Raw genomic sequence first — 26833 nt, 5'->3', positions numbered from 1 at the left:
CTCACATACTATTAGCTTTAGTAAAAAAAAGAAATACAATAAGTGCCCTTCTTGATAAACCCGGAGATAAACATCAATGAAACAGCTAATCCCACTATAAGTGCTTTGTTACTAATGACAACCAACAAGAACCAAAGATCAGCTCTTTAATTGTTTCTATCTTTCTTGAGGATATGTTTAATCACTCACTGGAGGTCTGTCGATAACTTGTAAGGGCAGTTTCAGCAATGGTAAGCTGCAGGCTTCAATCTGAGAAAGTGTTCCGTTCCGTAGTTTAGTTCATCATTCTATTCCATTCCGTTCCATAGAATGAACCCCACCAATGAATTCATCCCATTGGCAATTAAATTCGTCGTGTTCGCACAAGAATTCGTCATAATTAAACTGTCTTCAAGAAAGCCACTGCTCATCACAAACTGAGTCATTATCACCATGGAGAGTTACGCTTCAGACACTAGAAGATAATTGAAGCTGGTTGTATGCAAAGCTGATAGCTGTCTGGCAAGTTAATTAGCTTGTTGGCTAGTGACCACGCCCTTCGCTAATGGAGAAGTACAGTTGTGAATGTTGCTGAAGAGCTTGTAGCAGAAGAATTATTACCTTATAAAGAGTTTTTACTACAGTTGTACCTAAACAAGGTGTTTTAGCAGCTGCTACATCTTGTTTTATGTTTTCTCCAGCTTGTTACAGATGAATTCTACTGCCAAAGCAAAGAATTAAATTGCCAATTCCCAATGGGACGAATTCAATTGCCAACGCAACAAATTCATTTGCCAAAGTGACGAATTCAATCGCCAAAGCCATGAATTCGATTGCCTAAACCTGTAACATTAGTCACAATTTCAAGAATTTCATAACACAACAATTATTATTTATAGAGGACTTGCACACATGAAACAATGGTTAATTGCTAGGCAGACATGTTTCAGGACAACTTTCTATGGCGCATATTGGGTCAGAACGAAGGTAACGAGATTTATTCACTAAGTGCTGGGTATAGTGGCACTGGGAAGTGGGGCTGGTTTCGAAATAGAAGATCTTATCATTGGCTTTGTGAAATAGGTGGCTAATTAAATGTCGATACATTACTCACCAATTCTAACTTCGTTGCCTTTTTTAACGAGCTGGGTGGTATTTACAACACAACTTAACACTGATTCGCTTCATTACAGCCGGTACCAAATACTGAGAAAGTGCTTTTCAGCCAAAACACTGTCCTGAAACATGGCCGACAGCTACGGTTGCTTAACAGTTACAATTATTTACGTACGTCACGCTGCAAGTCCTCTATTACTAAAACGCATGCTATAGAACTAAAAATGTCAGCAAGCAAAAGTCAATTTTGCCTAAATGGTGATATCTTGTTTCACAGGTATTTGAAAGAAACAACCTCAAAGAACATACCAGAAAATATAATATTACACTTTATGTGGGAGGATCAATAATGCTTCCACCAAGTGAGTAAGGGCAGACTTACTTTCAATTATAAATATGAAACATTAGAATAATAATGTATGGCATGATTGCCTTATCTCTCTACCTGATCCCTATTACTTCACCACTACACATACTAGACAGCATCACTCATTCCACTTGATGATACCATCTACAAGTACCACTACATATTTTTCCTGAATACGGTACTATAGGAAACCATCTTTAATGTGAATCAACTTTGTAATGAGATCAAAGACTTAATGCTTACAGCAGAAAGTCTTGCCAAAAATTGTATTACTAAACAAAACAACTGCATTGGTACCATCTTTGTTAAGATTACGGAGTTCCTTATCAAGACACATGATAGTGTGTCGTGCGGCCCAAGAAACTGGCGCGCCACACCGTGAGTATATTAACAGGAAGAAAGAAAACGCAATTTTCACACCTATGTAGCTCTGTGGTCCCATGTCCGATTGGAACCAAATTTGCTACAGACGTGCCAGCTAGTTATGGGAGTCTACTTACCAAATTTGAAGAAAATCGGTCCAGCCATTTCCGAGATACGAGCGAACAAAATTTCGTTTTAATTTCTTCATTTTTTTATTCTATTACTTCTTCATTTTGCACACTTCGCAAAATCCGCCATAAAACACGAATTCGTCCTCCAATCGGGCTGCAATTTGGCACACGTGAAGGGCTCATTAAGGCGGATCCCAGTACCAACTTTGGTAGGAATCCGATGGACATGGATGGAGATTATTCACGTACAATAAGGTCGAAGGTCTGTCACGCCCACAGGGTAAACTCCTTGAAGGAATGACTTGAAAATTGCTATGTAGATGGAGTAACCATCATAGGAGTGCCTTTTTGTGGTTTGAAAAGAATCGAGATAAAGAGATATGACACAAAACCCAATCTGTGTCACAATTATGCAATCGATTTTTATGAATAAAAAAATATTAGTTTTCACGCCTACCAGGCAAACCGCTTAGAGCAATACGCTGAAAATCGGAGTGTAGCTGGAATAATCATCATAGAAAGTCCTTGCAGTAGTACAGAAGAATCGGATTACAAACCACTGAATCATGATTCGAAAGCCAACTACATGTTGCAAATGCAAGATCGAGATACTCTAATAGAACAGTTACCCTAATAGAGCATTCGGCTACATTTATAACTTACTCCATTAAAGAATTATATTACATTGCATATTATTCTGTAGGGAATTCATCTACAACCAGTTAATCTGATAGACAATTCAGCTACAGGCAAGTCACCCTGTAGAGAGTTCACCTAGAGACGAATCACCCTGTAGAGAGATCAGCTATAGAAGAAGTCACCTTGTAGAGAGTTCAGTTACAAAGATACTCTGCACCATGTAGAGAGTTCAGCTGCAAACAAATCACCCTGTAGAGAGATCAGCTAGCAGAAGTCACCTTGTAGAGAGTTCAGCTACAAAGAAACCATCATGTAGAGAGTTCAGCTGAAAAAAATCACCCTGGAGAGAGTTCAGCTAGAAGAATTTACCCTATAGAGAGTTCAGCTGAAAATAAATCACCCTGTAGAGAATTCAGCTACAAACAAACCGCCCTGTAAAAAGATCAGCTAGAAGAAGTTACCTTGTAGAGAGTTCAGTTACAAATATACCATCATGTAGAGAGTTCAGCTGCAAAGAAATCACCCTGTAGAACATTTAAATCACCCTGCAGAGAGTTCGGCTGCAAACAGTTCACCCTGTAGAGAGATCAGCTAAAAGAAGCTACCTTGTAGAGCGTTCAGCTAAAAAGAAACCATCCATCATGTAGAGAGTTCAGCTGCAAACAAATCATCCTGTAGAGAAATCAGCTATAAACAAATTGCTCTGTAGAAAGATCAACTAGAAGAAGTTACCTTGTAGAGAGTTCAGCTACAAAGATGCTATCATGTAGAGAGATCAGCTACAAACAATTCACCCTGTAGAGAGTTCAGCAAGAAGAAGTCACCTTGTAGAGAGTACAGCTACAAAGAATCCATCATGGTGAGAGTTCAGCTGCAAACAAATCACCCTGTGGAGAGTTTCAGCTACGAAAAGATCACTCTGTAGAAAGTTCAGCTAGAAGAAGTCATCTTGTAGAGAGCTCAGCTACAAGAAATCACCATGTAGAGAGTTCAGCTGCAACCAAAATAACTTTTGGAGAATTCAGCTACAAACAAATCGCCCTGTAGAAAGATCAGCTAGAAGAAGTTGCCTTTTAGAGAATTCAGCTGCGAAGAATCCATCATGTAGAGAGTTCAGCTACAAGCAAATCACCCTGTAGAATTATCAGCTAGAAGAAGTCACTTTGTAGAGTGTTCAGTTATAAAGAAACCACCTTGTAGAGTGTTCTGTAATAAATATATGTATTATATATATATATATATATATATAATTTATACATTTACAGAAATATTTAAAGTATTTAACATCTTCTGCATCTTTTCTTCTTCCTGTGGTAAAGAAAATCCCCATAGCCGGCAACACATAAAGAATTGAAATCTAATCAAAAACAGCTAAGCTATAAAGAAAGTTGCGGCCCCAAAAATGCCATGGTGAAAAAAGATGTGAAATCCAAGGTGGCAGCCAAGAAATGGCTGTGATGGTAGGTTAATGGTAAAAATTTTAATAACGACAATTCAGGTGAATTTTGTGTGATGGTAGGTTAATGGTAAAAGTTTTAATAACGACAATTCAGGTGAATTTTGTGCCAAGACCAAGCGGCACCAAATTCACCTGAATTGTCGTTATTAAAATTTTTACCATTAACCTACCATCACAGCCATTTCTTGGCTGCCACCTTGGATTTCACATCTTTTTCACCATGGCCTTTTTGGGGCCTCACTTTTTTTACAGCTTAGCTGTTTTTGATTAGATATACATTAACGTTCTGCAACTGATAGTGGGTTTTAGTTATGAAAACAATGCCAATTCAAAATTAATCCAAATATGACACAATTAACATACAATTGCTCATCTTTTTGTGTCATAACAATATTAAAAGTAAAATTCTAAATTCTTAAACTAAATGATGAGCCCATTAAAATTACACTAAGTTCAAAATCTCACAGAAATGTTGTCAAAGAATCAGCTAACGGGTTGGGATTTCCTGTATTTAGTCTAATAAACTATCATATTTCTATAATTATAAACTGTTAAAAATATTTCGTCGAAAGTAGCATCCGACGAAAATCAATTACACGAAAATTTTTTACCAACGTAATATTCGAGAAGTTGAACGAATTCGGTAAACTACTTTCTGGTCACCTGGATCGAGGCTTGGCCATTGGCGTGTCAAACATATGCCTGCTGCAGGCTTTTAAAAACAAAATTCTCCTGAGAGGGGTTCGTCGCGCTTCGTATATTTCGCTGCACGTTGGTAATGATGCCATTCCGTGATAGACAGCTACTACAGGACACATTAAATAAAGTATATATGTACAAATATGCAAGTTGCATGGAATGAGCTTCTACCACTCCAGTCCATTGCTTGATTTGTGACGGACAACTTCTAAATCTGAGGCACAGCCTCCATGGAACGGAGATGCCACACTTCAGTTTTGCTGCTTGTCGTTCTGCTTCTCAAAAAATGGCCGTATAGAAGTAATAAAGTTATGTAATTCATTGTTAAAAAAATTTCGTCGCTTGAGGACTCTGGTGAAATTTTTTTAACACGAAAATTTGTCTCGTGAAAATTTCTCACAGCTTATATTTATAGAAATACGGTACCTTTAATTAATAGTTTTGAAAGATGGGAAAGCAAAACAAAAGATTATGCTAGACTACAAAATAAAAATGCTGGAACAAAAGCTGATTATGCATTGTGAAGTTCTTAAGGCCACTCCAACAAAATTCCTTGTTTCCCATTTCATTGACTTTAAAAATACATGTGGGTGGGTGGTCATTATTCATTATAGATATTTCCACTAATTTTCGAAGTTCATTACTAACTTACAGGTAACAATACAGTAGTATTATTTAAACTAAGAGCCTTAACAGTGAAAAGCTAGCTAAAAGGGCTTTCTGAATGCTAAACTAGTTAACCTATGCAGTCACAGGATAAAATGTGACTGGGCCTGCGAAAATAGGGCATGTGGGCACATGATTTTTGCCTACTTTTTCAAATTTTCATCACTCATAACATTTTGTACCATTATACTATGGCAATGTAATTTTCAGCTAATAATCGGCATTTAGTTGGCTTTATGATACAAGTTACAGATTGCAAATATTCTGTTCCGGTATTGAGATAAGAACTGTTATGTGAAAAGGTGTAGTTTGTGCCCGCATGCCTTATTTTCGCAGGCCCGGTCACAAATAATAATGAATATTGACAGCAATATTGAATGGCCATGCGGGAAGAGAATCTGCATGCAGGCGGGAAATTGGAAACAACAAATTTTCTAGGAGTGGCCTAAACAACTTTTTGACTACACTATTACAGAGTACACTACCTTACTCAAATATACAATCATTTTACAAACCATCTGTCCACAATAACAATGTCTAATGAACCATGGTCAACAACATAACTACAAATTATCAAACAGTTCTTTTTATATTATGTAGCTGTAATATACTGCATGAGCAATAATTTTGGCATTATCTTTTAAAAATTAAAATTGGTAATTTTACAGATGCTTAGGAGTGGTCCACAATTTTCTGCTTTTTTGCGAGCGTACACAGAGGGGGTAAAATCGCATGTACGCTTTTTAAAAATGTCGATCACGTAAGTTGGCAAGAAATCTGAATGTATAGTGGTAAGGCTCTGAGTAGTAAACCTCTACTGTTACTTATTCAGTGTCCAATTATAAATGGTTGACTAAAGCGAGCTGATGTTGTTAATGCATGGACCCAAGCCAACACATGATTGGGCGAAATTGTACTTCGGCAAACTCTGAAAAACAGTGTAGTAGGGTTAGCTACCAATAAAAAGAAGCTTTATAAGCTAAAGCAAAGATAAAGCTCACTGAATCTACAGGTAAGATGGTTATCAGCGTGATAACAAGTACTACAGGCTTTGTATACTTTTATAACAGCACTTACTTTTCTTTCTCTTTAGTCTTAGCCTAGCAATTAACACTGATAGACGGTTACAACTGAATAGCTTGTAGCTACACTTCTTGTTGCTTTTGTTTTTCTACCTGCAGAAAGTGTAGTTGTGGGTTTTAGAATACTGTTGGGTATGGGAGGCTGAATTTTGTTGGTACTAATTTGTTTACACTTACATAGTTGTGGTGCCTATAGGGAAATCCTGTTTCTGCAGAGTGTACCCACATCTCCTGACTCCAGTCCACCTCAGACTATGGTGAATACCCAACAAACTAGTACTACTGTTGCTACTGCCAGTGTTTGGATGGTTTTGTATGAACATGTTGAAGATAGCCAAGAACTGTTTCTATTTATTATTTATTGATTAGCAAACACCCGACAGGGTTTTTACGCTAATGTACATGGTATGTACACATAAGTGCCTAGTTTAAGTTACAATAACAATGATGTGATGTGTTCTATGATGTGTATGTATGTACACATTTGCAAATGTGCATCAGGCACTAATGCCCGCTGTGTGTAGGAGTGTTTCTTTCAGGGTATCAGCTTCAAAAGCATCAAAATGATAAGATGCCTAAAAGACAAAGCCAATGCCAAACATGAATTCTGTAACATTAAAAAAGTATCCATGTGTTTATTCTGCTATACAATACATCCATGTGTCAACATTTATATAGTACGTTTTGGGCTTGGGGGGGGGGGGGGGGGTAGAAAAAAGAGTACTCTTTGCTGGCAAAAAAAAGAAAATTGTGGACCACCCCTTATATATTTTAAACAATGTATTAAAGTCACTTCATTATTCAACCTTAGTCAAAGTTTCTACAAACAATCATGCTATTACAGACATGTATGAGACACACAAATAAACAATTATTACACAAGGACGTTTCAATATTTCAATACATAACTATAACACCATAGCAACAATTATCATGTACACAACCACATTGGAGGCACACACAAGGGCAGATTAGGCACCGACCGATTATGCCGGCACAATTTAAAGCATAATAGGTGGCCAAAAGCATCAAGCATAATGCCAGCATAATAGGGACGATGTTTGAAAAATTAATTGAATGCGCAATACGCGCGCCTGAAAGAAAGCAAATATTCACTGCCAATAGTATTGTTAGTGCATTTTATAATCAAAAAGACGTAATGCAACTTATTAAACCATTTCTTTGTTGGTTATTCACACTTTGCAGAAATAAGATCGAGATACTCTAATAGAGCAGTCACTTACTCTAATAGAGCAGTCAGGAAAGGCTGATATACTCTAATAAAACAGTCACTTCTAGAGCATAATCTTGATTTTGAAAGCATAATTTTGAGCATAATAGGCTTAATTTTTGAGCAATACTCAAAAGCATAATAGGTAAAATTTCGGGCATAATAGGCCGGTGCCTAGGGCAGATTTAGGTGGGTGCTTGGTTTGCTGAAGCACCCCCCATCCAAATTTTTACCATGTGCAAGCTAGGAAGCTTCTAGAAGTTGTAGTATAGATGCAATTGCATCTTATACGTATGCATGGGCAATGAAAAGATGGAAAGAGAAAGGAGAATGGCTAATCTTTACTTAGAATTACTAAGGGGAGGTTCAAATTGTACTTTTGGTGAAAGACTTTAACCTAAAAGCTGCTAAAATTAAAATACTCTAATAGAACAGTCAACTACTCAACAGAACATCCATCATATTGTGTTTTTTTTCAAGAAGTTGCCAGCGTGTTTTCTTGACCCGTGTACTGCTATCTTACCATTGCTCCAAACATCCTGCCATATACTAATCGCTTTTTGAGAACAACTTCTGCCAAATGGTTTAATAACTAGATGAATAAAAAAATGGAAATTTTAAAATGGGAATAGGGATCGCTGAAAAAAGCCACGAAACAAGAAGGGATCACTGGGGTGGTAATGTAAACCACAAATCCCTATTTTGACTCTGTCATAAATCTTTAGTTCCATGCTCTGTCATTTTGAAGTGAGTCAAAATAGGGATTTGTGGTTTACATTACTACCCCAGCGATCCCTTCTTCTTTTGTGGCTTTTTTCAGCAATCCCTATTCCCATTTTAAAATTTCCAATATTTTATTCATCTAGTTTGTGTACTTTTTATTAATCCAGTAATGGATTATGAAGAAGACTGTTGTGAATAGTGTAATTTTGCATTCTGCATAGTAACACCGTCAACATTTCAGTACACACATGAAACTGATCAAATTGCAGTGTGCATACAGACTGAGAGTCTCCTAATATGAGCTACAATTCACATTACTGGTGCCTTTAATAGTTGTCAAATTCAGTGCAAGAATTGTTGTTATACACTTGACTGCATTATTAGAGTATTTACATGACTGCTCTATTAGAGTATTTAATCAGGATAACCCGCCCACGCACAATAATCATGGTACGGAAAAATCCACCTTGCCACAAAGTCATCAGCACGATTAAGCTTCCTGACCTATACTGAGTTTAATAAAGACATGATATTCTATTAGTCACAAGCAGCGCACACCAAAAAACTTAATTGAGCGCGATCCTGTATGGCTTCTTGAGCGTAATGGCATTTTGACAAGAAGAAACGGCCCAGTTTGGACTGTTTCCATCCGAAAACGAAATCAAAAATTGGTCATGGACATGAAGGACTCAGTAAGCATGGCTATATAGTTTTTAGCATGATAAAGTGGTACCTTTTGCTGTACATGAGTGAAACAAAATAATAAAATAATGAATAATAAGAATAATAATAATAATATGAACAAAATGGCAAATTTCAGTTTTGTCCCAAATACACATACTGTTTCCTTTTCACTTGATACTTACTAGTGGACCAATACTCATTGCAAATAACCACCAGAGGGTGGTTTTGAGTTGGATGCTTTCCAAGGTGGTTTTTAGGTGTACGTTCTATTAGAGTTTTTGCAATAAACATGTTATTATGAACCCACTATCGTGGTTCATGATATCATAGTGGATATTTTCAGATGTTGCTACACACTTGATGCTTGGGTTAACATGCTTAAGTAAAACAGTAAGTTTCTTAGCATGTATACAGTTAACAAGGCTGTGGTATCTGAGAACTGTTTGTTTTATCAGTACCAAAGTTCCATGCTGTAGCCTGTATTTATCTGAATCTAGCATCAATTGAAGCTAATAAAATTTTATGTCATACAGGATTTGCACTCCCAAACCCCTTGAAGCACATCTCCATAAGCTCAAATGATACCAATACCAGAAATTTAGTACATTTTTTGGTCGTGCATGTGCATTAGTGTAGGCAACCTGTTTAAAATATTCATATAATACAATCATTTTTGAATGCGATGTTTTTAAAGCTATGCATATGTTGGAATAAATGTCTAATGATTCAAACCAACACATTCCAAAGGGTTTGAACCCAGTTAGTCTCTAACCACAATATCATCTTGCACTAACCTCAAAATTTGCTTCCACTTAGTACACTTCAAAGCCATACTGTGTATGTAGGTATGTGTGTGTGTGTGTGCGTGTCTGTGTGTATGGTTTAATCATGGCACATTTATACCTCATAAATTAGAGTGTTAACCACATCAAAGGGATACTCGAAATAACTGTTTGTGTGCTTTAACTTTCTCAGTTAAGGAACATTCTGTGAGATATAAACTGTTTGTTTGTTTCTTTCATTCATTCATTCTTTTTTTTAAATTTCTGTTGTAATTTACAAGCACATGTTCCCTTATAGCCTGCAGCTCGTCTATACAAAGCCATTCATCAGGAAGCCACAAGTCACCGACTAAACTGATGATTGTTTATAATGTACATGCATGTGTGCGTGTTATTGCATTTTTTAATTAATTGATTTGATTGACTATAATGTAGTCTGTATCACAACACGTACGCCATTAGTGTCTTGTCCTGTAGGAAGCTGGTCTATTACATCATACTTCAGTCATCTTGCTTTGTTATCGCTAGCGTAACTAGTCAAGCAATTTTTGGTCCAAATTTACACCAGATTTAACCTCAGATGGGTAAATTCTCAAAAAATCTTCTGTGGGGGCATGGCCCCAGACCCCCCTAGATGAGAGCATGCTAAAGCATGCTCTAGGGTTTGCACTGTGTATGTGCATGCTAAAAACTCCTTAGTTTTAAACAACACCCATCATAATCTGCTGATTTATTACAAGCATTTTTCTAGTTCCGGTGTCACAGTGATATATGTTTCCCCGGGTAACGTGTTTCCCGCACACATATCCCTAGGGATCCGTGTTTCCCTGCACACATATCACTAACTCGCTGGCGATCTACAAGTCACAGTGATATGTGTTTCCCCGGGTAATATGTTTCCCCGGGTAATATGTTTCCCCTTTATAAAGTCATGTGCAACGTACGTGGTGTTATAGCATACAGGCGCGCATGCACTTTTAATAATCATAGCTAGCAGCCATACCTATACAACTAATACTATAATTATACATGTTGATGGAGGAAATCAAGCCATTCACTGGCATTCAACTATAACTGCTAAACTGTGCTGTGATTTGGCTATGTAGCTATAGCATCAGTTTAATAAAACAGTAGCTACAAGTACATGTATATACAATAAAATACTATCTCTAGCTATATAGAGTAAATCATGTGATTGCAGCTATGTATAACTAATCAATGTAGCTACAGCTTTGGCATGCAGTCAGTCATTATCTACCCCCTTGCCGGTTCTATCTGGGGTTCCCCAAGGGAGTATTTTGGGACCCCTACTCTTCATTATTTACATGAATGATTTACCATCTTGTCTTACCATCAGTAAACTTTACTATTCATTGACAACACCAAGATTTATAATACTGTTTGTAGTCCTGGAGATATTTCACTGTTTCAAAATGATTTAGACTCAGCAACTTTGTGGAGTTCGAGATATAATATGTCCTTTAATCCAAAAAAGAGTGTCCACTTATATTAATGCAAAGGTCATCACTAATTACAAAATAGCTGACTCACAGGTTTTAACAAATAGTTCACATAAAAATCTCGGAATTATAATATCATCAGACCTATCTTGGGATCCACACAACAATAACATAAGACCTACAGAATGCTAGGACTGCTCCATCGCAGCTTTAGCAAGTATCAAACAATGACAGCCAAGAGAACTTTGTATATTTCCTTAGTGAGATCGCAAGTTATATACGGTTCAGTGATTTGGAAACCTAACCATATCAAGCAGAAGGGGGGAGGGGGGGCTGAAGCCCCCCTTCATATTTAGGCTTTACTTGATCAATATGCTGAGAATTATAATGAAATTTGTCTTAACATAATTATATGATCACTAATAATACAAATACTCATAAAACCACCTTACAAACATCTTTCCAAGGTATTATCAGTGGATTTATGCTAAAGTTTATGCAACAAGGACCTGGTTTAGCATTGGAGGTGTACAAGATCGAGATACTCTAATAGAGCAGTCAGCTAACTACTCTAATAGAACATTCACTGGAAACATGTAGTTGGTTCTGTTATGAAATTTTTCCAAATCTGCCTACACCTATACATATAATGAAGTGTATTGGTCTGTTTAAAGGGCTTCATTCATCCACTTGTGTAGTTAATATGTATGACAATACTTAATTCAGGTACACAATTTCCATTGAAAATGCTCTCAGATTCAATCTTGCATTGTTCAAATTTCAGAATTTTCCACTTTCAACATTATTATTCTAACATGCACCTATTCAGTGTTGTGCAATTGTGAGAGGGGTGCATCATGTACTTGGTTGTCTGTACCTACCCAAACTTTTCCATTAGCAAAATGTTTCAGAGAGCAATACCTATAATCTAAAGGCAGTATATATAATCTACAGGCAGAAAATATTATGAATTTTATGTGGGAATGTCTCCAAATTGCAGTATTTTAGCATCTATTTTTCAAAATTTCTTGGGGGGGATGCCCCCAGGCCCCTCTAGTTCCAGCATGCTTTTGCTGAGCCCCCCTCCTTTATAAATCCTAGATCCGCCCCTGTCAAGGACATCACACTTATTGAGCAGGTCCAGAGAAGAGCAACAAAGTTTATTTTAAATGACTATAGTTCTGATTATTTGTATAGCTAGCTAGTATAATTATTGTATTAGCTTATATAGTAGCTATATAGCTAGTTAGCTAACTATAGCTATATACATGCAATATGCATGGATGTCTATTAGCTAGATATAGCAATATATATACTGAATGGTTGGATCGCGTACTGTTTGCAATTATAGCCATAGGACCTTGGAGTTACTGCACGATGGCTATATCTTAGTGGGAAACACGGATCCGTGGTGATATATGTGCGGGGAAACACGAATCCCTAGGGGATATGTGTGTGCGGTGAAATATTTAAAAGAAAATCGCTACGGGAAACGCATATCACTGACAGCTTTTGGTGGGAAACACGGATCCCTAGTGATATGTGTGCGGGGAAACACGGATCCCTAGGGATATGTGTGCGGGAAACACGTTACCCGGGGAAACATATATCACTGTGACACCGGCGATGTGTGGGATTTTAATATACACTGAAAAGTAGACTACCTCATTTGGCACCAGTTTCAGCTAGCTACTACTGTCGTAGTTTACTAGAGGGAGAAAACACAACACCTGTAATTAGTTGGATTGAGCTTTCTAAGTAAGGTCAGTGCTGGATTTGCCTATTAATGACGAATGACGTAGCCAATACGTCAAAGACTGAAGCAGTTTCTAATTTGTTGGAGCATCGCTGAACATTTATGGACAGCCTGGAACCACAAGTAGATGGCTGTGTTTAACGAAGATTTTAGCCTACACGTTAATAATTAGGTGAAAACGATTGGTTACATACAGATTCAACCGACTTCGTAGGGTGAGTGAGTCTACTGTAGCTATGTTAAACTCATACATTTGGGCCTACTGAACCATAGTCTGTATTGCCACACAGGGGCGTAGCCAGAAATGCTGGAGGGGGTTTCCACTGGTAGTAGATCTCAGACGTGGGGGTCTGGGGGCACAGCCCCCTGATGCTGACGAATATTGCATACCAAAAAGGGCTGATTTTCATCTAAATTGAAGTACAATGTACAAGTATTGACCTACATGTAAAAAAAATGTGTAACTATCAAACAAAAGTGTGTGCAAGATGTTACAAGTTAGTTGATTCCATTAAACGGCGGTTCTGACATGGTTGAACCCAGCTGAAATGTAAGAGAACTAATAACCACCAAACTGGATAACATTAAGTGTCAGTGTTAAGTGTCTAAACTTGAATTATTTACAGAAAGCATTTGGCTAGCTAGCATTAACACCACTCATAATTATACAATAAATAATTAAACAACATAATAGCAGTCACTTTCACAAATGATACCTTTGCTTCCTCTGTAACATCGTATCTAATGTTACCTGGCCTGATGGTTTTCGCTTCATCACTCACGTGGACACTTGTACGCACTAAATCACGTTTTATTTTAAATATAGCACAACACTTGCTAGTTGTGAGTTGGGAAAGACAGCCTTATAGCCGGAGATGGTGTGGAGGTAAGCTGCAGGTTGTAGTAGATTGTGTATATAATCAATACCATTAGGTTCTTAGGTGAGTTCAATGCTCTCTGCTGTCACTGACATTTTCAGAGGGGGTTTCCTGAAACCCTTGGAAACCCCCCTCCCTACGCCCCTGCCACATGTAGACGGACTTCAATCCTACCAAATGGGTCATTTAGCCTCTATTTATACATATTTCATTACCTTCACTACAAAGCGGACATTGTACACAGCTATTTGAGATGTATTGCCAATCAAACATTGTATGTCAATTTAATTTTTAATCAGTTGGCCCATGACCTCAAATTTCTGGTATTGCCACAGCATTTACGCTGTCACGTTATAAGGGGATTAGTTGTGGCCAAAAACTAGTATATGTAAGTGACTTTGGACTCTGGTTGTAAAAATTAATATGTGACTGAATTTGACAAAACAAGGCTTCGACGCACAAAGCTTTGTTAGGAGATATGGCGATTTTAAGGAATCATTGTGTAATAACTTCCCAGTGCCTACAGCTGTGCAAACAAAATTTGCACCAATTGCTCACCTGTTCACTAGCTATTACTGAGTGGGTGTATACATTTCTGATACCCAAAATTTTCCCTGTTTTGAGCAGCTTTTTTCGAGCGGGTAATAATATCACAGGCGGTAGTAATAGGGTGGGAGGGTGGGGGTAGTAATAGGGTGGGAGGGTGGGGGTGGACGGTGGTCTTAATATACGGGTATAAAATGAAGTAAGAAGACGATTGGAATCCAGAGGCCAAGTTTGGGCTCTCCATGGCCCTCCATGGCCCTCAGATTACTCCAAATTGACTGGGAACACTATTGGCGAGCTCTCTGTGAAGTCCCAGCTCACTACACACCATTATCACAAAGCCATGGTCATTTAATGGTGCCAATCTCACACTCGTGGCTTTGACAGGGTCGGAAGAAAGCTGCTACAGAAACCAGACTTGTCAGTGCTGAAGAAAGTACAGTGTGAAATATGATAGTGTATTAGACCAGCAATCCATTTCTGGTAAAATCGTAAGTTTGATTTTGTGTGTGTGGAAGCCTTGTTATGTGAAATCCGGTCACATATGGTGATGGGGCCATATAGTTAGATTGAAATAACAACAGAACAGTCTGTGGCTATATATATACACTACAAAGTTGAAATTTTTTGTGTGCATTTTAAATCTCTACAGTGACCTTAAGATCCAATCCTGTGTATGTCTTTGACAATCCACTATTACGTATGTATTGCCTTATAATCCAATAGCATTTAAAAGTGTAGTTCTGTTATTCTAAAATTGCTTGCAACTGGACTCATCCATCTTGTACTCACAATATTTCAGTATAATAAGTATTTGGTTAAAATTAGCTTCCAGATTCAATCTTGTGATAGCTATATTCCAAAAATTTCCAAAGGAAGCATCACCCTAGACCCTCCTAGCTGGAAAATTCTGTGTATGTGTGCTCTCAGTACACATGCACTGTATGGTGAGTGTATACTTGCTCTCTCAAACCTTCTCTTCATTGTTATTGTTTGGACATTATAGTTTGAACCATGAGACTGTAAAGCACACTAGCTACACCTTAAACCAAGTAATACACTAAATTTAGAGATCTTGTATATTGATGAATAACCATGTAAATTTTATTAATTTGTGATCAATTAGCAACAACCAAAACTCTAAAATTGCTAAATTTATGTATCGCTAAATTAAGGTATTTCAAGCACAAAATTAATGGCAAGTATGGATCATGTATAGTTGATATTCATATCCTTCCCCTTCCTGTTCTTTATGTAAAGAATATATTTTTAGTTCAACTGGCTGTGCCCTCATATGACAGCTAGTACAGTGTTACAAGTATTCTGGAATACTGGTGTCATTTCATCATTATTACTCTTAGGTGACTCACAATGTTTTACAAACATTGTGAATCACTTAAATAAAGTGGCATCATTTTTCAGTCAAAAATATATTACCAAATTTGAATACTGAATAGGCTAAATCTGCAAAAATTTTCTGTGGGGACATGCCCCCAGACCCCCTTAGATAGAGCATGCTCCACATGCTGAGTTTGCTTTGCACACTATAGTCAGTTGTATTAACCAGTTGTCGTTTTTCTTAGCCAACCAACCATTATGTTAGCACCCCCACCCCCTCTGAAATCCTAGATCCGCCCCTGACACACACATATGATATACATGCAAGCACACAGTATACACATATACAAACAAACACTACATAGACATAGACACAACACAGACACACACACACACGCACAGAGAGAAACACACAGCACAACACACACACAAACACACAGATAAAGCAAAGTCTTCAGTTGCTGCTATGTGGTCACGCTACCCAGTGGCCAGCACTGGGGCACCTGCAGGGGCGGATACAGGATGGGGGGGTGGGGGTCAAAGGGGGCTCTTGACCCCCTCCTCCAAAAATTTTTAGTATACCAAGATCAAGATACTCTAATAGAGCAGTCACTCTAATAAAGCAGTCAGAGTATTAGAACAGTGTGTAGTGAGCTATTTAAGGATTTTTATGTACTTTATCAGCTATAAATACGTGGTTGGTGAGGTGGGCAGCTATTGTCAGCTGGCTGTGACCTTTTTTTTTTTTTTTTGGTCTCACCTTATCAAACCAGACACAATGTAGTGCCTCAGTTCATTTTTGACCCCCCCCCCCCTTCCATAAGTCTGGATCCGCCCCTGCACCTGTGCACTACTCAGGAGCTATGATTCAGCACAGGTATGCCCTCCTGGGGCATGACTAGTAACCCACAGGAGGCTGTACCATATACAGTATCACAGGTGAAAGTATGGGGGGACCTTCAACTGCTATAAGAGACATGGACAGTTGAGCATTAGCTTTCCCAGAAGGAAACAGCAACACCAAAGTGGCCCCAGCTGGGAATCCAACCTGGAACCTTTTCATTATCAGGCCAATGTCCTAACCACCTGACTGAAGGAAAGTGCTTCATTTTGCTGTTTCTGGTGATTTTCACACTAGTAGAGTGGCTAAGTGAAAAAAATTGTTCACATTTTGATAAAAGCACTAAACTTGGTATAACATTTGCTCAATTCATACTATTTCATATTACATGTGGTGCCATTAAAATTGCCAATTATATCACACTCAAAGAACCTGAAAAGTAAAATCAGTAGAAAATGTATTGAGGAAGCCATAAAGTGCTCTGATCTGGCTCAATAGTAAATAATTTTACTGAAATTTTGCATCTGAGTAGACAAGCATGGGATGGTCATATCCAAAAGCTGATCAAGGGAGGTGTCCATCCATGTAATTAGCTTGCCATGTTAAGAAGCACAGAGGATCGTGGTATATGAAGCCATAGATGTGTGATACATTATTTCTATTGGATCATACATGTACTAATACTGAAATATTAGAAATGTTTAAAAACAGGTTATTTTACCACACTTTGAAAGATTTTCTGTAAATTTGAGATACACTCATGCTATTTAAGCAAAAGCAGACTTTGGATACATTTGTATGGTTTTCTGAGTAACTAGAAATGCACTTATAACCTAATTCTAAAGTTTTAAAACATGCCCAACTGCGATGATTTTTATTTGGCACCATATCTCAAATGATTTAGTACACCTTACTCAACTTCCATAAAAAAATTGGTGCTTTTATCAGAAAGTGAACAATTTCATCAAATTTGTTGCTTAGCTGTTCTACTACACAAATTTACCTTTAAGATAAAGCAAACAAGTGGTAATTTGTTATTGGAATGTTTGCAGCTGTCACTATCAGCACCATTTTAACATATATAAATATCTAAAAAGTGGTCCCCTCACCAAAAATCCCTTCATATAGGATTTCCACTGCAAAATAAGATGATGCCTCAGTCTTTTTCATAGTTTTGATGATTTTCATGCAGGATAAACGTTAACATAAAACAAACAAGTGATGATATATTATTAAACTGTCTATTACTTTCAATATCAGTGCAATTTGTGTAGGTAATCACACATTTCAGTTCAATTAGGGAATAATTGTACAAGTAGCAGTCAAAATTGCACGAGGCAAAGCCGAGTGCAATTTTGGTTGTTATGAGTACAATTATTCTATAATTGCACAAAAATGTGTGTGATTGCCTACTAATCACATATATAGTGACACTACGTATGTACTTTATAATTATAATTATATTGACCAAATATCCCTACTTTAGACGTACATCATAGCAGGCTATTAGTAAAGTAGGGATTAAAATGCAATCATTCAGTTGTGTTTTGTCTGAGTGGCTTGTTTCAGTGCTTTTATTGCTGCAGTCCTTACTCATATAGAAAATTCCTAATTTTTCTTACACTTGTTTGTGTACTTTTTTGTAAACTTTATTGAATAGCTGTATTTAGTGACAAGTACACAAAAATTTTGGAATTTTCAACTAGAGTAAGGACCATAGTACATCGATAAAAAGTACTGAAACAAGTTGGAGTAGTCCATGATATTAAATCACTGTAAAACAATAAGAAGTGTTATATCCCTACTGTGCTCAAGATACCATAACGGAAATGCACAGTAGGGATATAACACTTCTTATTGTTTTACAGTGATTTAATATCATGGACTACTCTAACTTGTTTCAGTACTTTTTATCGATGTGCTATGGTCCCTACTCTAGTTGAAAATTCCAAATTTTTCGTGTAATTGTTTGTTAACTTTTCTGGTAAATAATTTTATTATGACTGGTGAATCCAAGCATACTGCATCTGAAAAGGCACCGCGCGCCCCAGCTATATCAATTATCGTGTGAAAAGTAAAGTATCCATTACGCTTTGTTGTCAGCTATGTTCAACCCGTTACACAGCATTTCGAATCAAGAACTGTTCGAAAAGCACCTCTACAATCCACGTATACTAAAAGAAAGAAATCGTGCCGCGCACCCCAATCATATTAATTATCGTCTGAAAAGTGAAGTATCCATTACGCTTCGCTGTAGGCTATGTTCAACCCGTTACACAGCAGTACGAATCAAGAACTGTTTGAAAAGCACCTCTGCATATCAAAATAGCCACGATGAAAAATATGGACGATTTCCGTTTCGAAGGGAAGCCATCACATGCTCGCGCCAAATTGACACCTTTCAAAGATGAATGGGACACAAAGGAGGACACTGGTAAGTCCATAAAAAATGCATTGTACGTACTGCCGCAGTGCGGTATACCAAAAGGCACCTGTCGGGCTGAAGCAATGTCGAACAGTGAAAATAACTAAGCCCGTAGCCCGCTTAGCCGCTATCAAGTTACGCTTGTCTGAAGGCATCCGTCAGTCAGTTACTTACTTACTCAGTCAGTCATTAGAAAATTCCGTTGAATAAAAAAAATTAAAACTCTGTAGCAATTTGTTGAAAGTGTTTCGGGTCGATCTGAAAGTTTTTTTGGGTTAGTTTTACCTCACCAATACTGCCTCATCGTCGTAAAGGAAAATTGTGACCCAGTCTGGGAAAACCGGGCTTATCATCTATTTAAAAGTATCAAGAAACACCGGTTTTAAGTATTTAGTGTGTTGTAGCTCGCCAATGGTTGAAGCTATGTGTACCAAATTTTCACACGTTTTACACCAATTCCTTACCTTCCAGAGCATCCATGTGCAAGAAGCCAAAAACTAAGTTTCCCGCCATTTTAGATTGGTTTTTAAACTGTGGTTGACTGTATCAGGCGAGCTGTAAATTGGGTGGGAGGCGGGGGCCCTGAAAGGCGGGCAAGATTTAAAAAAAATAATTAATTATTAGCATTTTACAGTGACCAGCACTGAAGGTCTGACAACAACATGTGCTGCAGCCTTAGGATTACCTAACTTAATTTCAGGGACTTAGACCTAATGACTTTACTTACTAACTGACTGACTGATAACGTGTAACAGAAAAGGGGCCAAAGTAAGGAAAAAAAATCCCTCCAACCCCAGGATTCGAACTGCAGGTCACCCAATGTCTAGTCGGGGCCACACTCAGTCTTCCTCCAGAAGATGGTGTTCAAAAATTGAAAAGGAAGGCCAAGGGATGAATTAGGCCACGTTTTGGGCCAGTGAGGTCTCAAAACTGGCTAAAATGAAAGGAAATTCACAGCAGAGGTGCTTATTCAACACCACAGAGCTGTACGGCCACATACAGTCATCCCCAGGCTTACTAGAGCTCTATTAAGGCCCCACACCACACGTACGGATTGCCACTGGGCTTGGGAAAAGCAGCCAGCAAAACCAGACCACTCAAGTCTAACTGATTTTGATTGTGGAATTAGATAGTTTATTCATGTAGCTTTGTGTCCTGAGTGAAAAATCAAATCCACTGACATGGGCAATAAGACCGGTTTTCTCAGACTGGGTCACAATTTTAATGTCAATAAGTGCGTCCTGCTGAGATTTACAAGGTGTCATTCACCACTAGTAACTACCTATATCTTAAACAACAATCCAACAACTCATGCAAATATCTAGCACTTTCATGGGCACCTCACATTAATAGCATTACCAACGAAGCCACCAGAATGTTGAATTTTATAAAAAGAAATTTAGCTGCAAGGTCAAATCAGATGCTTATACTACACTTGAATGGCCATTTCTTAAGTATGCCTCTCAATTCTGGGATCCATACCAGTGGAATCTAATCTATAAAACTGAAATGATACAGAGGAGAGCGGCAAAACGGATCCAGTCAGACTGTATAGTTTTCAAAGCAGCGTTACAGCAATGTTAAATAGCCTTGACTGGACCACACTGAAACAGAGGCATAAAGTAAATCGATTATCCCTTCTTCACAGAATTGTCCACCACCAGGAACCAGCTTTGCAAATACCAAATTATTTCTTGCCACAATCCATCAACATCAGACAATACCACCCACTTAGATTTATACTGCCAACAGCTAACAACCCCAATTACCAAAAGAGCTATTTTTACAGAACTGTTAAAGAATGGAATGAACTACCCCCATTATGTTATGAAAAAAACTTTGTAATTAATGCACACACTTTAACCACTTTCATGTAATTACTTCCCCTAATACCATACCTGTTTCACTGCCCTTACAAAAGTCTCAATAGTAGCAGTGAAATTTATCCCGTATTTCACTGAGAGCAGTGAAAAAGTTGTAATTGCAATTTCGTTGGCTAGAATTTATGTTAACAATGTAGTGCCAATTAGTGTTGACGCGTGTTTAGTACATAGTGACAAATTGCATACATAGCAATGCTAATGCACAGCATGCGTATATGCAGTGAGTATGGTATTAACTGGGAATAGCATGGGTAGCAGTGAAATTTGGGATGAATACCTCTCTTGTTGTATTGGAAATGGTAAATTTCCAATACAACACTCGTGGTATTTATCCCAAATTTCACTGCTACCCATGCTATTACTAGTACTAATCTTTTCTTTTCATACTTTTCTTTTCTCATTGGATGTAATCAGCATTATGCTGCCTTTCCAATTATCATAATCATCAAGTAGAAAATTTCATCAAGTAAATTTTTTTTAAATTTCGTAGCAACTTGTTGAAAGCAGTTCGGGTCGGTCTGAAAGCTTGTTTTGGACTTAGTTTTACCTAACCAATACTGCCTCATTGTCGTCAGGGAAAATTGAGGCTTGTTTTTGGGTGATGTTATTTTGTGGCCACGCCTACTCCTTTGTGCTCCCTACTATACAGTATTATCATACTGTATGATTATTGAAAAGTAAGCTACATGTATAGATATACATATATACATGCATGCATGCACATTCAGTATACAAATGCATATGCATGCCCATACATCCACACATACATACTAGACAAACAGACATGATACATAATGCAATTATTAAGTACCATATGTGACCTGATCTTGGAAAATCTGCACATTGGTCAATTTTCTGTTTTATAGCTTAAATGAGGTACCGGGTGCTCATCTATCTTGTGCTTTAAGCATTCCTGAGATATGGCCAATTTTTCTGTCCTGTACATTACAAACTAACTTTTATGGTAATGTATTGCGTTCTTTGAGTGACTAAGAGTGACAAATCACTTTGTTTGCCAATAATTCCAATCCTATCACCCAAAATACTTTAAGAGATTTCTGATAGCTAGTGTAATGAAGTATTCTTGGTACTTTTCTGCAATTAAATGCCATGTATCATTGTCTAAAACTTAGTTTTAGCCATTCCAGCACCTGAACAAATCACCCAATTTGTAAGTTAATTGGTGTTCCACGCATGTGAAATTACTATATGGTCTGATATAATCATCCATATCAGGAAAAAGAACCTTTGGGTGTGAAACTTCACAGCAAGAAGGTTTAATAGTTGCTTTATTGAAATGTGTAAATTTAAAAAAATGTTGAAATTTTCATTTGAGTTTTCCCAAATATTTTGCTTGTTCCAAAAAGGTAGGTTTTCAAGATCCGGTCACATATATTAGTAGCCTAACATAGGCAGTGAACAACACATGTAGGTTAGTCTGAAAATGGCTTGGTCAACACCCTTCCTGCTTCAATGAATTGCAAAGTCATAGTAGATTGGTACCTGCTAAACATTTCTCAGACAGAACCGGTAGCAACAAGAGTACTATAATCCTACATTGTTATAATTATCATGCACAGATTTAAAGCACTTTGTTTAAAGCAAATAAGTAACCCAGATAAAACACTGACTACAAATGCAGCCTGCTTCCTGGCTTCTGTATATTTGATAGAGATGCCACAACAGGTGGATACAATGATATCACCTACAATGTGTTGGCTGTCATTATTAGTGATTTTATACTGCTATAGCAACTGAAAGGATTGTAAGGATGCATAGCAACTGACTTACCATGCATTATTACACAATAACAGGGCTTCAAGTTAAGCTATTAAGCATTGTATAATCTACAGCCAACACCAGTAAAAGTTGTTGTTTGATTGAAGAAAGATTCACTGCATGGCAAAAGTCATCACATGATTAATTCTATAAGTGGCCATAGCTACATCACAAAGAAACTACTCATTTCAGTACATGCTAACTTTCACCCTTTTAAGAAAATGTTAACATACATATTAATACTGACACCGACAAATCCTAGTATTCTTGTAGTCTTAAATGCCAAACCCTGAGTAGAGGCTATTCTGTTCATAGTATATACTATATAGCTATAATGACATCCTGTATATAAGTTTTTACTGTGTTTTACTGTCGAAACTTATTTACTGTACACCTAGCTACATTAGTACTCGTTAAAGTATAAACCACAATTCTTTATCAGCTATACATGTCCCTAATGTGTCATTGCCCTATACCACAACTATCATATGTGACCAGATTTGTAGTGAAAAGAGGTCTTCCACACACATCCAATTTAATGACACACAATTTCAGATTGGAAAAAGCTGTTGACATGAAAATTTGGTCAGTAATGAGTACCACCATAGCTTAGTGGATAAAACATTTTTCAGGTTTACGTGTTTCTTGAGCACTGAGTTATGGTCTTTAAAGTTCATAGAAATGGATGTGTGTGGAAGACTCCTTTTTGCAAATCCGGTCACATATTTCCACATGTGGGGGGAACTTTATGACATCTCTTTTAAGCAGGATAGTGGGTGCCCACACAAAGTTAATATGAAATTTCTGGTTTCTTTATATTATTATGTGGTGGGCAATAATATAAAAGGATCGTACTTTAACAGACTAGCATGTCAAAGCAAATTTTGATACAGTAGTTGGAAATAAGAAGATATGAGCCTTCTAAAGAGCATTATTGCTTTTCTGACACTGGTTGGGATAGTAGCTGGACAGTCATCCTGTCCTTCTGAAGAGTTTGTGGAGGATCGTATGGAAGCAGCTGAAATGGTTGAACAGTCTGTAAGGATGGTATTCTCAAGATTGCTGAATGACTCTACCATTGCCGATGGTTCCTTATCAACCATGGAGGCATACGAGCGCATTGGAGCCGTTGTAGGTGTCACCACATCAACAAATGGTTTTGTGTTATTCCAGGAAGCTGTAAATGAAATAGCTGCAGCTACCTTTGATGCATGTTCAGCTCCAGGACGTCCAAGACCTAGACCAGAGGAAATTCCTACCCTTACAAGCAGCTTCATTGCCTTAACAGATGCTGGTAATATTACACAAGCTAGAAAAGTCTATGGCAAACTGCTATGTTTAAGAGATATCTTATCAGGAGAAGTAAGTAGAAGGAGACGAGATGACCCATTTGAACTTTTGGAATCATTCTTTGATTCTCTTGATGGAACTAGACTAGCCACCATATTTGCATAATATATATCTTTCTTGACCCCGTAACCTTGGGTTTTGCTGTAGATGACACTGGAAGTATGTCTGCTGAAATTAGTTCAGTCCAAAGGCTTATCCGTTCCTTCATCACAACTGAAAGATCTGAACCAATATCTTACATTTTAACCACCTTCAATGATCCACGTATGTATATGTTAAATGTGACTGGGCCTGTGAAAACAGGGCATGTGGGCACAAACTACACCACATCACTCTACAGGTCGTATCTCAGTACTGGAATAGTATATTTGCATTCTGTAATTTGCATCATGATGCCAATTCAATGCTTGCTAAGAGCTAAAAATTGCAATGTCATAGTGTAATGGTACAAAACGTTATGAGCGATGAAAGTAAAAACGTAGGAAAAAATCATGTGCCCACATGCTCTATTATCGCAGGCCTGGTCACAAATATCAATAAGATACTGTACTATACATAAGTGCATATGCTATATTGATCTCCTTCACTGTAGGAGTTGGAGTTCCACAGATTTATTCTGCCACCAGTGTTGCTGAATTGACTGCACTTGAAGCAGCAGTTAATGCCATAAGAGCTTTTGGAGGAGGTGACTGTCCTGAGCTTGGCATGACTGGTATCCTCAATGCTCTCAGTCTTGCTAATCCTGACTCCAATGTCATTGTACTAACAGATGCTTCTCCTAAAGATGTAGAGAGGAAAGATGAAGTAATAGCCAAAGCTACCGAACTACGTAACTCTATTCACTTCTTCCTTAGTCGCGATGGTTGTGGTGACTTTAGTCCATACATGGAAGTTGCAGAGGCAACATTTGGTGTTGTAGTAAATCGCATCGATGACTTTGAGGCTTTTGTAGAGTTTGCTGACAAAGTAGGAAGATTTTTTTTTGGAGATGATGGTGATAAACGAAAGAGAGATGGCTCATCAGAACACTGCATTACATTCTCCACATCACTGTTTACAACATCAATTAATATTCTCTTCACTTCTGTCACTCACCAAATTGATGTCACCAGTCCCTCTGGACTTAAAACCATGATAGCTACCAGTGGATCTATTGCAACTTACAGTAACGATGAACCAGAAATAGGGGAATATACCGTGTGCTCAGTAGGAAGGTTTAACCATGCCATATCTCTATCATCTACTCTGGATTTCTTTGTTGAACATTTTGGAAGAAGCTTTGGAATTCCAGTACCAGGTAAGTTATATACATATCAGTACAGTGTCTAACTCTGTGTAATTGCAGGTACTCCAGGTTTTGTGACAGTAACTTCTTCTCAACTTGACAATTTGTTACTGAGCGACCCTGATCGACCAGTAGTTCTGAAGCTGGTTTCTGAAGATGATGAGTTATTGAATGCAGCTGAGCTTACATTGTGTGGTGAAATTCTTTCTGGGGAAAGCATCAATCCTGATGTTCCATTTTACTATCAACTAGAGGGATATGATAAAGATGGGAATAAGTTTTCTGAAAGAAGCTCTGCTACAACTCGCATACCTGAACCTGAATGTCCTTGCAATAATGGTGGTAGTTGTGTAACCATTGTGCGATTTGGTCGTCCAAGAATTCTATGCCGTTGCCCTCCAGGGTTCACTGGATCTCTGTGCCAGCACAGTAAGTTTATGGCATTGGTAGGTCTACATCACCAAAGTCTTTGATCATATATGCACATTGTATAAATATAAATTAATAATCATATACCTAAACATTAAAATGTTTTCAAGCAACTACTTAATAGTGCTGTTCAAATGTGAAAAAAATGTTTCTGATGTTGTGGAAACATTTTTGTGTATGTGTGCCACATTAGCTAACTATGCAACATTTAAGCAACATACTTGATATTGATTTAAATTTATTGCATATCATATTTTCTTGTCTAGTTCTTCCTTGACATGTGGCCCAGAGAAGCAACTACTTCAACAATTTCGTACACAACTGCAATATTTGAATATAACTGAATTTAAGGACCGTACATTTTCATAGATTTGTCTATCATATCAATAATACAATTATTACCTGTTTAACTTGCTTTGTTCACTTTACTTGATAACATTACTATTATGTAAATACTGTATGAAAGTGGCTCCTACATACATGTCTTGTAATCCGCTAAAAACACAAATGGCTTTCTTGACCAAGTCAGAATGGTTTTAAATCCAATTTGATTAAGCCAGCTATGCTACCGGAACGTCTTAACACTGTCCTCAGAATTAATAATTAGCTAGTGATGGTTGTACCTACTGGCTCTTTTGCTTGTGGTAAATACCCCTTACAGGCTATACCTTCTGTTTCCACCCTCCAGTACTTTACTAGTAAAAATTAATTTTAAAGTTATGAGTCCTTCATCAAAATAAAACCATGTCCATTTGGTTCAATAAAACGATGTCCACTTGGGATACTTAGAGATAATAAGTCACTCTCTAGGGTCTCTATGGTTACAAATACATGAAAATAGTAAGAAGAAAATATTCTGACCGCCTGGCAGACTCCTGTAAACATTCGAGCGTTAATCAGATGGCTGCAGGTTCGAGGCTGCCCAGGTCCAGTCATGGATTT

At 37.6% G+C, this 26833-nt stretch overlaps 1 protein-coding gene and 1 long non-coding RNA gene across 2 annotated transcripts in view; one reads left to right on the top strand and one right to left on the bottom strand.

The window, feature by feature from the left end:
* Positions 1–26833, bottom strand: part of LOC136247423 (uncharacterized) — a 137948-nt gene that overhangs the window by 94425 nt on the left and 16690 nt on the right. The gene's annotated exons all lie outside the window — the stretch shown is intronic.
* Positions 24019–26296, top strand: LOC136245465 (hemicentin-1-like). Its single transcript, XM_066037003.1, has 4 exons — positions 24019–24441; positions 24770–25474; positions 25523–25891; positions 26158–26296. The coding sequence occupies exons 1-4, from the start codon at positions 24339–24341 to the stop codon at positions 26166–26168; spliced, it is 1188 nt and encodes a 395-aa protein (XP_065893075.1). The 5' UTR covers positions 24019–24338; the 3' UTR covers positions 26169–26296.

Source organism: Dysidea avara, chromosome 2 (genome assembly GCF_963678975.1).
Source record: "Dysidea avara chromosome 2, odDysAvar1.4, whole genome shotgun sequence".
NCBI classification, from domain to species: domain Eukaryota; kingdom Metazoa; phylum Porifera; class Demospongiae; order Dictyoceratida; family Dysideidae; genus Dysidea; species Dysidea avara.
The sequence above is the reverse complement of the archived record's forward strand: the minus strand, read 5'-3'. Positions and strand labels throughout refer to the sequence as shown.